The sequence below is a fragment of the Microtus ochrogaster genome, chromosome 6, assembly GCF_000317375.1.
Source record: "Microtus ochrogaster isolate Prairie Vole_2 chromosome 6, MicOch1.0, whole genome shotgun sequence".
Classification (NCBI taxonomy): domain Eukaryota; kingdom Metazoa; phylum Chordata; class Mammalia; order Rodentia; family Cricetidae; genus Microtus; species Microtus ochrogaster.
The window spans coordinates 68,520,104-68,534,111 of NC_022013.1; the positions used below are offsets into that span (position 1 = coordinate 68,520,104).

The 14,008-nt window shown below is 43.9% G+C and overlaps 1 protein-coding gene across 4 annotated transcripts in view; it reads right to left on the reverse strand.

The window, feature by feature from the left end:
* Nos1ap (nitric oxide synthase 1 adaptor protein) overlaps positions 1-14,008 on the reverse strand; it is a 276,554-nt gene that overhangs the window by 69,047 nt on the left and 193,499 nt on the right. For 3 of the 4 annotated variants that reach the window (XM_026779963.1, XM_026779964.1, XM_026779965.1), the window contains exon 4: positions 6,184-6,257. In XM_026779963.1, the coding sequence (XP_026635764.1) occupies positions 6,184-6,257 (74 nt within the window). The remainder of the gene's footprint in view (positions 1-6,183; positions 6,258-14,008) is intronic. The other variant, XM_005348779.3, reaches the window with a different exon arrangement.

The following is a 14,008-nucleotide window of genomic DNA, read 5'->3' on the forward strand; positions in this document are numbered from 1 at the left end:
TCTCCCTGGAGTCGCTTTCGTCAGGGTGCTTTATAACAAAGCAACTTAGGCAGCCCTGAAAGCCTCTTCCTCTTCTAAGCCCCTGGTCTTTTAGAGATCCTATGGAAGCAATCAAAGATGCTGTGAGTTCAAGAATTCAGCAGCCAGGTCATGTCCAGAAGCCAGGGCTCCACACCACTACCTCTTTTCTTTGGCTCTAACATTTTTTTTCTATCTCTTCTTCTACAATGTTCCCTGAGCCTTGGAGGCAAGATAGAGATGCCCCAGTGTGTCCAGACTTCAACAGTGGTTTATTCTCTGTACTTTGATCAGTTATGGTTTTCTGCAGTCACCACTGATAAAGAGTTTCTCTGACCCAAATTGACTATTCTATGAGCACAGATCTTCATTAGAAGCCAATTAGACAGGCACACCATATTCATTTAACAAAGTAGCAACCGTAGCTTAACACTAAGGCCTATCACCACTCCCAGCCATGGACTGTAGCCATGCTTACAGCACCGCATGCCCGTTCCCTCCTGTGGAATGGGCATCAGAAAGTGGTTGGTTTCTCCTTGTCTTAGCTTTATTTTGTTGCTGTGATAAACACCATGACCAAAAGTAATTTAGGGGAGAAAGACATTTATTGGGCTTACATTGCCAGGTGATAGTCCACCACTGAGGGACATCAGGGCAGAACCCATAGAGGGAATGCTGCTTGCTGGCTTAGAGCTGTTAGCTTTTCTTATATAGTCAGGACCACCTTCCTAGGGATGATGCTCCCCGCAGTGGGCAGGCCCTCCTACATCAACTAACAATCAAGACAATGCTCACAAACCAATCTGATTTGGGCAACCTCTCAACTGAGACTCCCTTCTCAGATGACTCTGCACTGTGTCAAGTAGACAAAGCCAAGTAGGACATTTCCATAATAGACTTGCCAGTCTATTGGACCAGTGAATCCATCTTGTTTGGTTGTCAATCAACAAGGGTCACAACTGGTTAGGACTGCAGCTGATTCTCCTCCAGCATCCTCCAGAACACCTTCTGGCACTATGGTTGCTACACGGCAGAGAGGAAGCTTCCTGCCCAGTTCCAACTTTCTTTCTCTATGCCCTGTCACCAAGGTATGCCGTGTCTTCAGTAATAGGGTCTTATCAGCCAGCTCTGCTGAGTAATTAATAACAGCAGTAATTGCTTGTATTGTCTTGGGAAAGCCAGGGACATTTCTAGTCAACAATTCTTAGGGAATTGATACTGGGATTTCCATTTGATAACCTATTGCTTATGCAAGCAGCTTAATAGCTTAATAATTATTAGAAAACTCGGTTTAAATCGCTATGGTTTCTGCCTCCCGACTGGCCTCAGCATGAAATACCACTGCTTATCCCAGTGTCAAGCAGTTTTCCACACACTTTTTTTCTCCCTCTCCAGGAAGCCCCGAGTAACTGATTTCTCACTTACTCAAGAATGGAAGCATGGATGGAGGATTAAGATCAATACTGGAATACACCTGCTTGACTTCAAATTACCATTGCAGCTGTTTGGATATTAATGCCATTTCTGAGAACTGTCTGGAAGCCTGTTGGGAACAAATCTACATGGTTTGGTCATTGAAAGAACTGGAGAATTACTCTAGTCTGCTTCCCAAAGACTTCGAGTCATATTGATTTACTTCCTTTAGCATTAAGGGGAAAAAAAGTAGGGGGGTTGTTTGTAGTTCAATCTCTAGTAGCAAGGAATATAAATATCACAGGGACGGATGTAGTCAAATATGCTAATTCTGTCTGTGCTCAGTACGAGTAGGAGAGGTGATTTCCAGGCAGTCACACTAAAATTCAAAGGCAATGGTTTCCACCATGTGAAATAAGTAAATACACTATTGAACTTATTTTTATCCTAGGAACTATGCCATTTAAAATAAAAGGTAAAATAAGCATCCTCACGAAGGAAATGAAATCCAAGGGTGCAAAGAGTTGAAAACAAAACAACAATAAAACCCTCATGTTCTTCCTTTTCCAGGCCCATCTCTGCTTTATTCCATGTGTGACTTGGAAGAAGATGTTCTCATTAAAGCCACACACACACACACACACACACACACACACAGAGAGAGAGAGAGAGAGAGAGAGAGAGAGAAAACTAGGAAGGAGAGTCAGCCTGTTACTAGGTTGCTGTATAAATTCTTACCGAGTGAACTCGACCAAGCTAAATGTATGTGTTCCAGGATCTTCTTCCCCTAAAGACAGACTAGTGAGAAATTTGGATAGTGGAAGAGAAGTGACAGCCGTTCTCTTCTGGAGATCATCAGGGGTTAAAGGGAGCATCTGGGCATCACGGGTCCTTCAAATGATTTTTTGGAGCTTGTCCTCACTTTTGTATGTCATGTGTCCAGCTCTCCTTCACAGCTGTCAGCTCTGCTGAATAGCAGTGGGCCCAGGTCTGACATCAGAAGCTTGACTGCTTTGCCAGGAAGAGACAACAGCCTCACATGGACCCTGCACTTGGGCCCTCTGCAGGTGAAATCCAGCAGACTCTAACTCAGGCTCCCGGCTGCTCCCGGCTGCTCTGACTCAGAACCCACAGCAGGCAAGGATTTTGCTCTGACCCTTTCTGGACCTTCTATTTGCAGCTTCCCCCCGAACTGTGCAAGTCTACGTTCCACAGCAAAGTCCTTACCACACTGATATGTAGACATAGTACCTTCATTTCTGTATTTAGGCTAAGAAAATCATAGCACTAAAGAACACAGAAAGGATTCAAAGAAACTACTTTAAATATTCCTAAAAGTCTAGAAACTACCACAAGCTAAGACCTGTCATAGTAAGTTACATAAACAAATAATAACATGATGCAATTTTTAAGAACCATTAAATTCCACATTGTGGAAGTAAATGTATCATCTAGAATAGCTTATCAAATCCTAACACTTAAAAAAAATCTGTGTGTGTGTGTGTGTATTTGAGAGAAAGGGAGGGAGAGAGGGAAGGAGGAGAGAGGGAAGGAGGGAGGGAGAGAGAAAGGAAGAGAAAGGGAGAGACAGGAGAGACAGAATGTGTGCATGTGTTCTGAAGCAAAGAAATACTCATTTAAAAATTCACTGATGTTCCCCTCTTCAGGGTATATTTTTCTTTCTAAAAATGAATAGATGGGAAAAGATATACTACCCAAATTGAAGGAAATCTCAGAAATAGAAGCGAGTTAGAGGGTCATTACTATGCAATTTCAAGAATAAATATAATTAGATGAACAGAATAGAAACTGACCGTAAAGAAATGGCTCACTGATTTCTAATACAGATGCAACAACAGCTGAGTGGAGAAAGAATAACCTTCAACAAATGGGGTCAAGATAACTGGCTATCCATGGGTGGTAGACAGCAGTGGACAGAGGACAGTGGACAGAGTAGGGGAGGAGGTCTACTTAGTCCATCCCTCACACGCAACCAAAACGAAATATTTGCATGTTCACAAACCTAAAACTGCCAGGCGGTGGTAGTGCACGCTTTTAATCCCAGCATTCGGGCGGTAGAGGCAGGTGGATCTCTTTGAGTTCGAGGTCAGACTGGTCTACAAGAGCTAGATCTGGGACTAGCTCCATAGCTACTGAGAAACCCTGTCTCAAAAAACCTAAATAAATAAATAAATACATAAATACATACATACATACATACATAAGGCCTAAAACTATCATGCCCCAGATGAAAACAGAATGTCTCTCAGTCAGGGAATGATTTTATGATAAATTTTACTTCCACCAAAATTTGAAACTTAATAAACATAGTAATGCCCGCCTATAACCCCAGTACTTGGCAGTCCAAGGCAGGAGGACTGCAGGTGTGAGGCCAGCCTGACCTACATAATGCACCCTGTCAAATTAAGTTAAAAAACGTAATTAGAAAAAAAAAACAAACTACTTATGAGATAGGGCTGTCTTGGAGCCCATTCTGAAGCAGGCTTTCCTCGGAATCAAAGATCCACCCATCATAAGCATGAAAAGGATTCTATTCAGGAATCTCTCAAAATTCAATAGTGGAGTGGGGGTCGGCAGAATATGGAGTGGGATGAGCAAGGACTAGAGAGGGCACAAGGTGACTCTGGGGAGTGACACCAATGTCTACTATCTTGGCTAAAGTGATGGTTTCACAAATGTACATACATATAAAAATTTGTCAAGTTATTTGTTTGAAAGATATTCTCATTTTTTTAAGAAATATCATTCTACCTCAATAAAACTATTTAAAAATAAACAGTTTGTTTAGAATATATGAATTGGGAAAGTCCTCCCAACCAAGAATAGGCAAAATTAAAATTCACAAACAAGCCAGGCATGGTTGTGCATGCCTTTAATCTAAGTACTTGGGAAGGAAGCAGAAGCACGTGGACCTTTGTGAGTTCGAGTCCAGCCTGGTCTATATAGTGAGTTTTGGGACAGTCAGGGCTACACAAAGACACTGTCTCAAAAAAAAAAAATCATGAACAGCATCTGCAAAAGGTCACTTTGTTTTATGTACATGGTGCCAAACCAAAAACAAAACAAACAAAAAAACCCTCTATCTATCAACAAGATGACTCAATGTTGAAAGTACTTGCTGCTCTTCAAGAGAACACAGGACCCAAGTTTACAGCATCTATATCAGACAGTGTTACTCTAGCTTCAGGTGATGCGGTGCCCTCTTCTGGCCTCGACAGCCACCCACGCTCGTGTGGCCTGCACACTCAGATACCACACATTCACAAAAAACGTTCTTCCTTTACAAAATGCACTGTGTAGTAGTTTGTCTATTTATAGTCTCTAAGCTAATGTGATGTTTCTTAAAGCCTTTCCTCATCAATCAAATAGAAAGTAATTGTTCCCTCTTGTGAATTACCATAACTTATGCTAATTTTCATACCGTCACTTATCTAACCACTTACCAAGTGTCTCACATGGGCCAGGCACAGGCTTGACACACCATATACAAAGGTTAACAGAGAATAGCTCCTCCCTTAAAGAGCCTTATAGCCTAGTGATGAATTACTTATTCAGTTAGCTAACAGGCAAACAAACAAGTTGCAATAACACACTAAAACAACTCTTCCAAGAGCCCTTACCCACGTAGTCACCAAATGCATGGTGATAATCTGAGAGCTGGCAAAGGCCAAGGTCTAAGTCTAGGTCTCCAGACTCCCCTAAGGATAACTCCTTTCCCAGGGGAGAAAACAGGCAGAAGGGAGGAGGTAGATCTGCAGATGCAAGAATGATGCCCACAAGTCAGGGTTATGCCATGGTTCCAGGCACAGCCCTGGGTTTTGTGTTATTGCTACTGATTTCCTCATCCTTAGAGAAAACACATGGGTGGCAGCCATTGGACTTCTACGGGGGTCGTACCAATATAATTGTGAAAGCAACTTCTGAGGGTGTGTCAGTTCAAGGTGCTAAATAAAATAGCACACCATAAACCAGATGGTTTGTAACTAACATCGTACTTCTCACAGTCCCAGAGGTTGGAGATTCCAAGATCAAGGAACTGGCAGGCTCAGTATCTGATGGAGATCTATTTGCTGGTCCAGAGATGGTACCAAAGAGCCCCGTCCTTGTGTGGCGATAGGAGCAAACTAATAACTCTCTAAGACCTCTCTAATCCCAGACATCTACCCTCATGGCCTAGTTCCTTCCATATACCATCCATCCTCATGCTATCAGCTCGAGGGTTAAGTTATCCACAGATAAATTTTGGAGGATCATAAGCATTTGGGCCACACATTGTCCTGGGGGTGTCCTTGGGACATTTTGCTTTTTCACATGACCAAAACCTCTTCTCTATGTTCAAATTCTAAGGAGGGAGAAAAGCGGAAACGACAGCACTGGGGAATTGGAAGTATGGGAGATGAGCTAACTCAGTTACCTCTCTTCCCGTGATCAATATCTATGCAATTACGGAATTTCAAGTAGTACAAAACCCACAAATTGAAAAGGTCTCCAATTACAATATGGCCATTTGAATTAAACAGCAAGTAGAGATCCCTCAAACCCCCCTCAGGGCAATTCATCACCAGGAAAACTTTTAACCTTAAAGATAGTTCCATCTACATGTCTCAGAGGGGAAAGGAATTAGTATTTTATTTAAATTGGTCTGCACCCACCGGCAAAAGAGATGGCTCCAGGAGACAGCAAGGGTCCCTGGGGCTCTGCATCCTCCTGAGCACTGGGCTGGGCTCTTACCTGTAGATAGGGTCCTGCATCACCAGCATCTTGCTCTCATCCCATGTCCACTCCTTTTTCTGCAATAAAAGAAGCTGTAAATGAATAAGTTAGGCTTGTCCTCAGGGCAGAACCAGGGCACACACTGTGCTACTAATGCATATGCAAACACATGCATTTGCGCCTGACTTTTTCCCTCTAAGAGGCTCAGAGTTGATTGCTTCAAAAGGACAAGTGGAAAATGTCATGTGTCTGGTCTGATCAGTTTCCTCCAGGCGCTTTAGGAAAGCGTCTCTCCAGGCACAGAGGATGGGAAGGAGCCAAGAAGGCCTCATGGGAGCACACAGGCGGATTCTAAATTTCTTTATAGAAAGTAAGGGGGCAGGGAGAAGGCTATATATCAATCAATCTAGAGGAGTGGAAAAGGGGGAATAAAACAGAGAAGGGGGCAAAGATAAACCTTTAGAATACATGGAGGATGCTGTCCAACCCAAGTGAAATGTAGCCCCAGGCTCCTCTGAGAGGGATAGGGACTGAACCCGTGTGTCAGGTACGTTGACTAGTACCCTTGCAGTCCCTCATAAAAGGATATTCATGCTGGCTGCCACCAACTTGCTGTGACTACAGAAGAGACTGAGGATAAGAATGGGGATGAGAAAATTCAAACTGAAGCGCCCGAAGAAGTGAGCAGCACCCCAATGTGAGGAGGGAAAGCTCCTGAGATCAGCCACCTTCTCTCGGGCCTGTCTCTCAGTGCAGGGACACAGAGAATCCTGCACCACCTTTCCTGGTCTTTGTCTCAGATACATAGTGTTGTCAAGGGAAACGGGGGGAGATTGCATTCGTCTGTGAAAAAGAAAAGACTCAAGAGAGCAGGGAAACACTGCGTTAATAAATGAGGTCTTAGCGAGGTGGAGTTTTCAATAGAAGGCACAGAATGGCTAGACACTCTCCAAGAGATTACAGAAGACCATCAGGTCCAGAGAGTAATATCAGAAGCAAGTAGCTTTACCAAGAGGAAAACACACACACACACACACACACACACACACACGCACGCACGCACGCACACACACACCACATCACACACACACTTGTTTCCTTTAAATACTTGTTTGAGAATTTCATGCATGCATGCAATGTGTTTTGATCCTTTGTTCCCTACCTAACTACTTTTCCTTCCCAATACCATGAGCTTTTTTATTTATATTCACGGAGTCCATTTCATGCAGCCTAGGTGTTCACAGGTATAGGACCGTCTAGGGGAGCATGAAACTGACTCTCTCTCTCCGAGATGCCATCAATTGCCAACAGCTCCTCAGCTGAGGATGGAACTTCACAAGTCCCTACTCCATCACTGTGAGAATTTGGCTGGTGTGATCTTGTGCAAGCAGTTCTAGCCCTTGATAATGTAACATCAAAGCAAAACTAGAGGTGGATTTAGACTGGTTCACAAGTACTCAACATTAATCAATTAAAACAATTTTACAGCCCACAAAACTTCAATTATACCTAAATTGTAACTATTGTTTAAAGAGTCTTTTTCATAATGGCTCTTCATTACCCTCTAATGTTCTAAACGGCCTATTTAAAATAGCACAGAATGGGGAGACTAATTAATTTTCTAAGAACCCCTTCAGAAACGTAAACATAGCAGGTTCAGAACTTCTTTACTAAATAGTTCCAGGGTTTACAAACAGCCCTTACTGGACACATTTTCCAAACTTTCTGCTATCATGGTTGGCACGTTTTGTACGTACGACACCTGCTCCTGTAACCCTGATTCTCTGAAGCCCTTTGACTCTGACTCACCTGTGATCTGGTCAGCATGGTAGGAAAACATGGCCCTTGCTGTGTTTTGCTAAGGACATCACCCTGAACCCATCGGCCTCACCACTTCATCAGCTGCCTCACTACCCCACAGGCATCCATTGGAGCCATTTTCCAGCTGATGAGCAGAAATATTTTCAAGGTTTAAAGTCCTAATAGCTGGATGGCTATTTCCAACCTACAAAAGTTTACTATACGTACTATTTAAAGAACAATATAAAATACATGAGGTGTGATTTGATTTGGGGGTGGGTGGTGGATTTTTTTTTTATATAACATGAACATTAAATTAAGCCATGTCTGTAGTCATGATCTATTCTGCCTGACCTTTCAACTCAACCAGCAATATTTATAAAGCATTGACTATTTGCTGCTGAGGCCTTCTGGTGAGCTCATTTCAACTGTCAATTATTTTTTTGTTTCTAAGATTTCTATTTAATTCTAATTAGTACTAATTTCTTATGTACCTACTTTGTACTTTTTTATTTGTTCAAAGACAGGAGCCGGACATGACGACACTTAAACAAACTGAGGCAGGAGGATCACTGACCCCGGGAGTTAAAGAGCAATCTGGGTAATATACTAAGGCATGTTCTCAAAATGAAAATAGAAACAAGAGTCTCTGTGGCTGCTCTAAGAGCATTTTTATGACTACTCTGTTAGAGTCTTTGTCAGGTGGCTTTACCAGAGTGTTTTGTGCTTGCCTTCCATGTATCCTTCACCTGATACTGCATGAAGCCTCATTACTGCTGGGCATTGGTAGGGGTCCAGGAGCCCGCAGGCCTTCACTGACATCACACAGGGAATAAGGTGAGAAGGTGGGAGGAGACATTACCATCTGGCCAGGATGGAAGGCTTTCAGCTTTCTCTGATGGGGTAGGGTGCCTGACTCTAGCCCAGCAGTGGGGAAGTCAGGATTCTACTTAGCCGGGTTGGCCTCAATGGGGATTTAGAGAACAACTGTTTTCTAAGCATTTGCCTGGGAGAGCAGTCATGCTCAACTGTGTCTACCTGGCCAAGGTGATCTTTTTCTTCTCCTTTGGCTAGAGAGCAGGCTGCATGTGCTCCCATGGCAGATCCGGGTTGCCAGCTTCTTTAACTATGAGTCTGGCATAGATGAGGCATAAAGAAACTTCAGCCCACAATCCTTTAATTCCTGGTATCCATGGTCCAAGCCCCAGCAATGGCAGATGGTTTCTGTGACCCACATATATTTCTACTCAAAGTGGCTGTGATATTGAGACCGACTCAGAACCTGGATTACATTTATGGTCTGCCCAGTCTGTTCATCCAATTCAAAGTTAACCCTGGGAGGACTCTTCTTTGCAACTCTAAAGAACGCAACCAACCTCTCCATTAAAAGGAAAGAGTAGAGAGGCTAAACAATGCCAAGTAGCTCTTTCCCTTTTTTGGCATTCCTGGACAGGAGGATGGCAAGGCCAGGCTCCAGGCATCTTGTATGAGTTTCACGGGAATCAACCAATACTGGCAGAGTCTATTGAAGCCAGAAATTAATTTTAGGAGCAATTCCTGCATCCACAGAGCACATCCTTAGAAGGAAGGAAAACTCTCTGCAATACATTCACCCAATTATTGTCCTTTTCTGAAAAATCCCATTAAAACTTTCTCCTCTTCATTAAAAACCTTGCAGTAAGCCTTGGGTGAATCCAATAAATCTATGAGGAGAGCAAGAAATGAACACAGTAACTCAAAAGGTTTAGGGGAAGGGTAGCCTCTCCAAGGTTTTGATTACCAAGAATTTAAGGTAAACAGGAATTTTGCTTTTTGTTTTTTCTTTAAACCCAGACTCTTCCATGTGCCAGTGATACTCCAAAAGTATCAGGATGGGAAGGTCTGCAGCCTTCAACATTGTCACATACCTGGTGCTCTTCCTGCCCACCTCATCCACAGAGCTCACCAGAGTAAGGTGTGGCTCCCGGTTTGCAGCCTCTTCAGGACAAGAACGCAGTCTTCCTGGTTCTTAGAACAATGTTGGCCCCACTGCTGGGGATAATTTAGACAACATTGCAGTGTTGGGAACAGCTCAATCCAGGGGAAGCTCCACACATCTCCGCAGTGTCTTAACTGAAGACCATGGTGGGCTTTTGTTTCTGCAGCACAGTGGACGGAACCCAGAGACTCCCGCAGCACCTTGCCACTGAGCTATGTAGACCCCAGCTTAACTGAAGGACTGTTAGATTCTCCTTAGTCTGAAATAATTTCTCATCTCCTCATTTCACAAGCATTTGAAAGACAAATAGACAACAACACAAACAAGCCACCTCTTCTCACTTTTCCAGACGGAAATACATTTTTCATGGAAAAGTAGCAAATAATAACAACGAGAGAATGAAATAGGAAGAAAGACTAATAACCGATCTTTACAAGATTATAAATTAAGGTTAGCTTCAAGCTTAGGCTAGAAGGTATAACTGAACAGTTATCATAGCCAAACTAGTTCAACCATCTTCAGCAGCCCACATAACTCCAAGCTGTATCCAAAGCCAGCCTCCTCTTCTTCTCCCCTCCCCTTCCTTTCTCCTTACATAAATGCTTGAAAATAGGCCTTCAATTCTTGGTAGCTGTGAGGACATTTTTAGTTTAGCTACTCTCCATCCTGGCTCAGCTGAAGTCTCCGAGACAGGCAGGAAATGAAGACGTTCCCAGTCTGGAGTGGAGTGGAAGGATAGAACAGGGGTCCAGGCCTCTAAACCTCCAGCAGCACTCCTCTGGGTGCCCTCCGGGGACAGAGTGTCCTTCAACAGCATGGGAGGAGCAGCAGGGCTACCTTCAGTCTCTTTCTACCCCAGACATGCCTCACACGGACCCTCTGGGAGTGCAAGCATTAACTGTAGAAAGGGGTGGTGGGTAAATTAGCGAAGTCTCCAGCAAGAAAACACTCACCTCCTACCAGCTCTGCAAATATAATATAATGGAATGGAGGCAAGCCACAAGTGTGGAGCTGGTTCCTGGTGAAGCATACAAATACCTAGCTTCCAGCCACACCTTGTTTTGCAGCCCTAGGTGTAAGTCCCTTGCTTACCCCCAGTGCCCTAAGGAGCCTTTTATGGGTGCTGTGAGCCCAAGTTTAATTAGCCTGACCATCTCTCTAAACATGACTCCCCACTTTCTTTTATAAGTTCGTTATTATAGAGTCTTTTTAATGCTTATTTTATTTATTTAATTCTTTTGAGACAGGGTCTTACTAATGTAGCCAAGGCTGGCCTGGAATTCACTATGTAGACCATGTTGGCCTTTAAACTCATAGTGATCTGCCTGCCTTCTTAGTGGTAGGATCAAAGGTGAGTATCACTGTTACCTGACTTGCAAAGTAGTTTTAAAAAGTCATTTAGAAGGTGTGGGCACAAGAGCATACTGTAATAAGATCCAGAGAGTGTTGCTAACCTAGTGCCTGGCTGTTGTACCTTGCAGGCCATCATTACAATCAAGCAGGGATCACACAAGGCTTGGCTGCTCCTAACCCAGTGCTGAGGAGGGAAAGCAGTCTTCCCAGGAATAGTAAGGGAGTCTCTGAGGAATGGCCTGCCAGTCCGGAGGTCGCCCGGCAGTCCCAGTGGTTCTAACCAAGCAGCCCCACACAGTCTGGCACTCATCAGCCTTTCCTGGCTGCTGCCCCTTTACCCTTTAGGCCTTTGCCTGGCACTAGTGTCTTCTCAGATTAACAGGGCAGGGCAGGAAGGACAAAGAGAGAGAGGGAACTCACCTTTACCTCTTTCAGTTTTTATTTTCAGATGTTTCCTAGTTCTTACGGGAGAAAAACCCATTGGGCGCTTTGTGTTTGTTAAAAAGTTTTTTAGATTTATTTATTTTGCCTGTATGAATGTTTTGCCTACAGGTATGTATGTATCTATGTGTACCATATGCACGCCTAGTTACTGTGGAAGTCAGAAGAGGGCATCAGATCTCCTGGTTGTGAGTCACCTAGTGGTTGGGAATGGAACCTGAGTCCTCTGTAAGAGCAACAAGTGCTCTTAACTGCTGAGCCATCTCTCCAATCACCACCCCCCAGTGGTTTTTGTTTTGTTTTGAGGCAATATCTCTTGTAGCCAGGGCTAGCCTTGAACTTATACAGGGCTAAGGATGACCTTAAACTTCTAATCCTCTGTCCTCTGTCTCCAAATATTAAGATGATAGGTCTGTAGGCCTACAGCTGGTTTGTATGGTGCTCCATGCGTGCTAGGCAAATGCGTTACCGATGGAGCTGCACCTCCAGCCCCCACTGATCTACCTAAGCAGGGAATTTCTGCAGAACATTTCCATATTAAAATTGGCCTCCTGTTTTAAAGATGAACACAGAGGCTGTGAGGGCAAATGAGTTCCCCGCTAAGGCCCCTTCATCCTGTTGTAAACAGCCAGCCTTATCTGCTGCTAAACCCTATTCTTTTTGTTAAGGTGATGAATACAAATCTTTTCCTCTCCTCTGCCAGAGGAGGACTCAGCTTCCAGCAGAGAGAGTGGGGGTGAAGGGCCTGTATGTGCTTCTCTGAGTCTGATAACGGGGTAAGCACATCCCAGATCCAGAACCTTCATTCCTTTATGCTCCGAGTTCAGGTCAAGTCCTCTATGGAAAGGCGTTAGAATATTTTCTGAGATCCGGTTCACAGATAGGATTAGTTAGACAAGTGAGAGAGAGAATAGAGTGAAGAAGAATTAGCACAGTGTCCCTCTCTCCTTTTGAAAGTCAGGAATGTATATGGCACCTTCGTAGCCCTCTCATAAGAACCCAGAGGTAGTAAAGGAATGTGCACTGAAATTTATTTGCTGATCCTACTGGAGACCAGAGGCAAGCGCATTCTAGCCTGAAGTTTGGTATTATTCACTCACCAGACAGCAATGGCAGCTTATTTTAAAATAAATACAAAAGGCCTAGCAAGGCTCTATAAACCATAGGCTGTATAAACTCAGCTTGACACATTCCCCTGCTTTCAGGTGAACAGTTACTAGCCGGAAAATAAAGCTGTCTTCCACGCACAGGGAAATCAACGGCTCCAGGATAGCGCATTTAGAAACTGAAGGGCTAATGAACCCCACACAGTGCGTGTGATTTCTAATGTGATTATTTTAAAACTACTAGGAAATAAAGTCCTACAATCCGATAGGAAGGCAAGGTTTGGGCTGCGAATTCACAATCTCTCCCTGTCACTATCTGGTGACCTTGCTCTCATCCGCTCATCCTCTGTGGCCACAGCTAATCAACTTGGGGCAGTGGTAATAAACCAGATCATTTTTGAAGTTCTTCTAAACTCTGGTTCTGTAATTCTGAGGGCCTCCTTTCCTTACCCAGTGAGCTCAGAAAGAACTCTTTGTTTCCATAGTAACACTATCACTTGGACAATACGGTAATTTCCTTGCAAGGTGGTGGCCTTGGTAATAGGAGTCAAATATTGGATTTTGTTGGGGATGCAGGTTAGTGGTAGAATGCTTGCCTGGTGTGTGTAAGGTCCCGAGTTCAAGCCTCAGGTCTGGAACAATAATAAGCAAGGGATGGGAGTGGGGCAGACCATGAAAATGGTTTTCACATCCTGGGATACGTGAGGATGCAGAAAATCTGAGTGCACCATGGACCACTCATTAGAAAGCGTAGGTGCTCAGCAGTGTGCGCTATTATTAGCAGCAGCTCCCATCATCATCTTAGGGTGTAATTACTGCTGTCCCTCGCTCTCTCTCTCTCCACCTTCCAAAGCAGATGAGATGACAAGTTAGAGAGGACATGCTCCCTTCCCACGGGAGGCTCACACACAGATGGGGAAAGAGATAAATTACTCTAATGTGGGATGGGTCCCTGGGTTCACCCTCCAGCACTCCAAAATACAACAAGATACCTTTAGTGCAGTTTTCCAAGAGCTGTAATGGCCTTCTGTGTAAATGCCATCAGAAGTAGTCAGTCTGGGGCTAGCAAGATAGTTCAGTGGTAAAAGCATTTGCCACCAAGCCTCACACCACACACACACACACACACACACACACACACACACACACACACACACACACACAC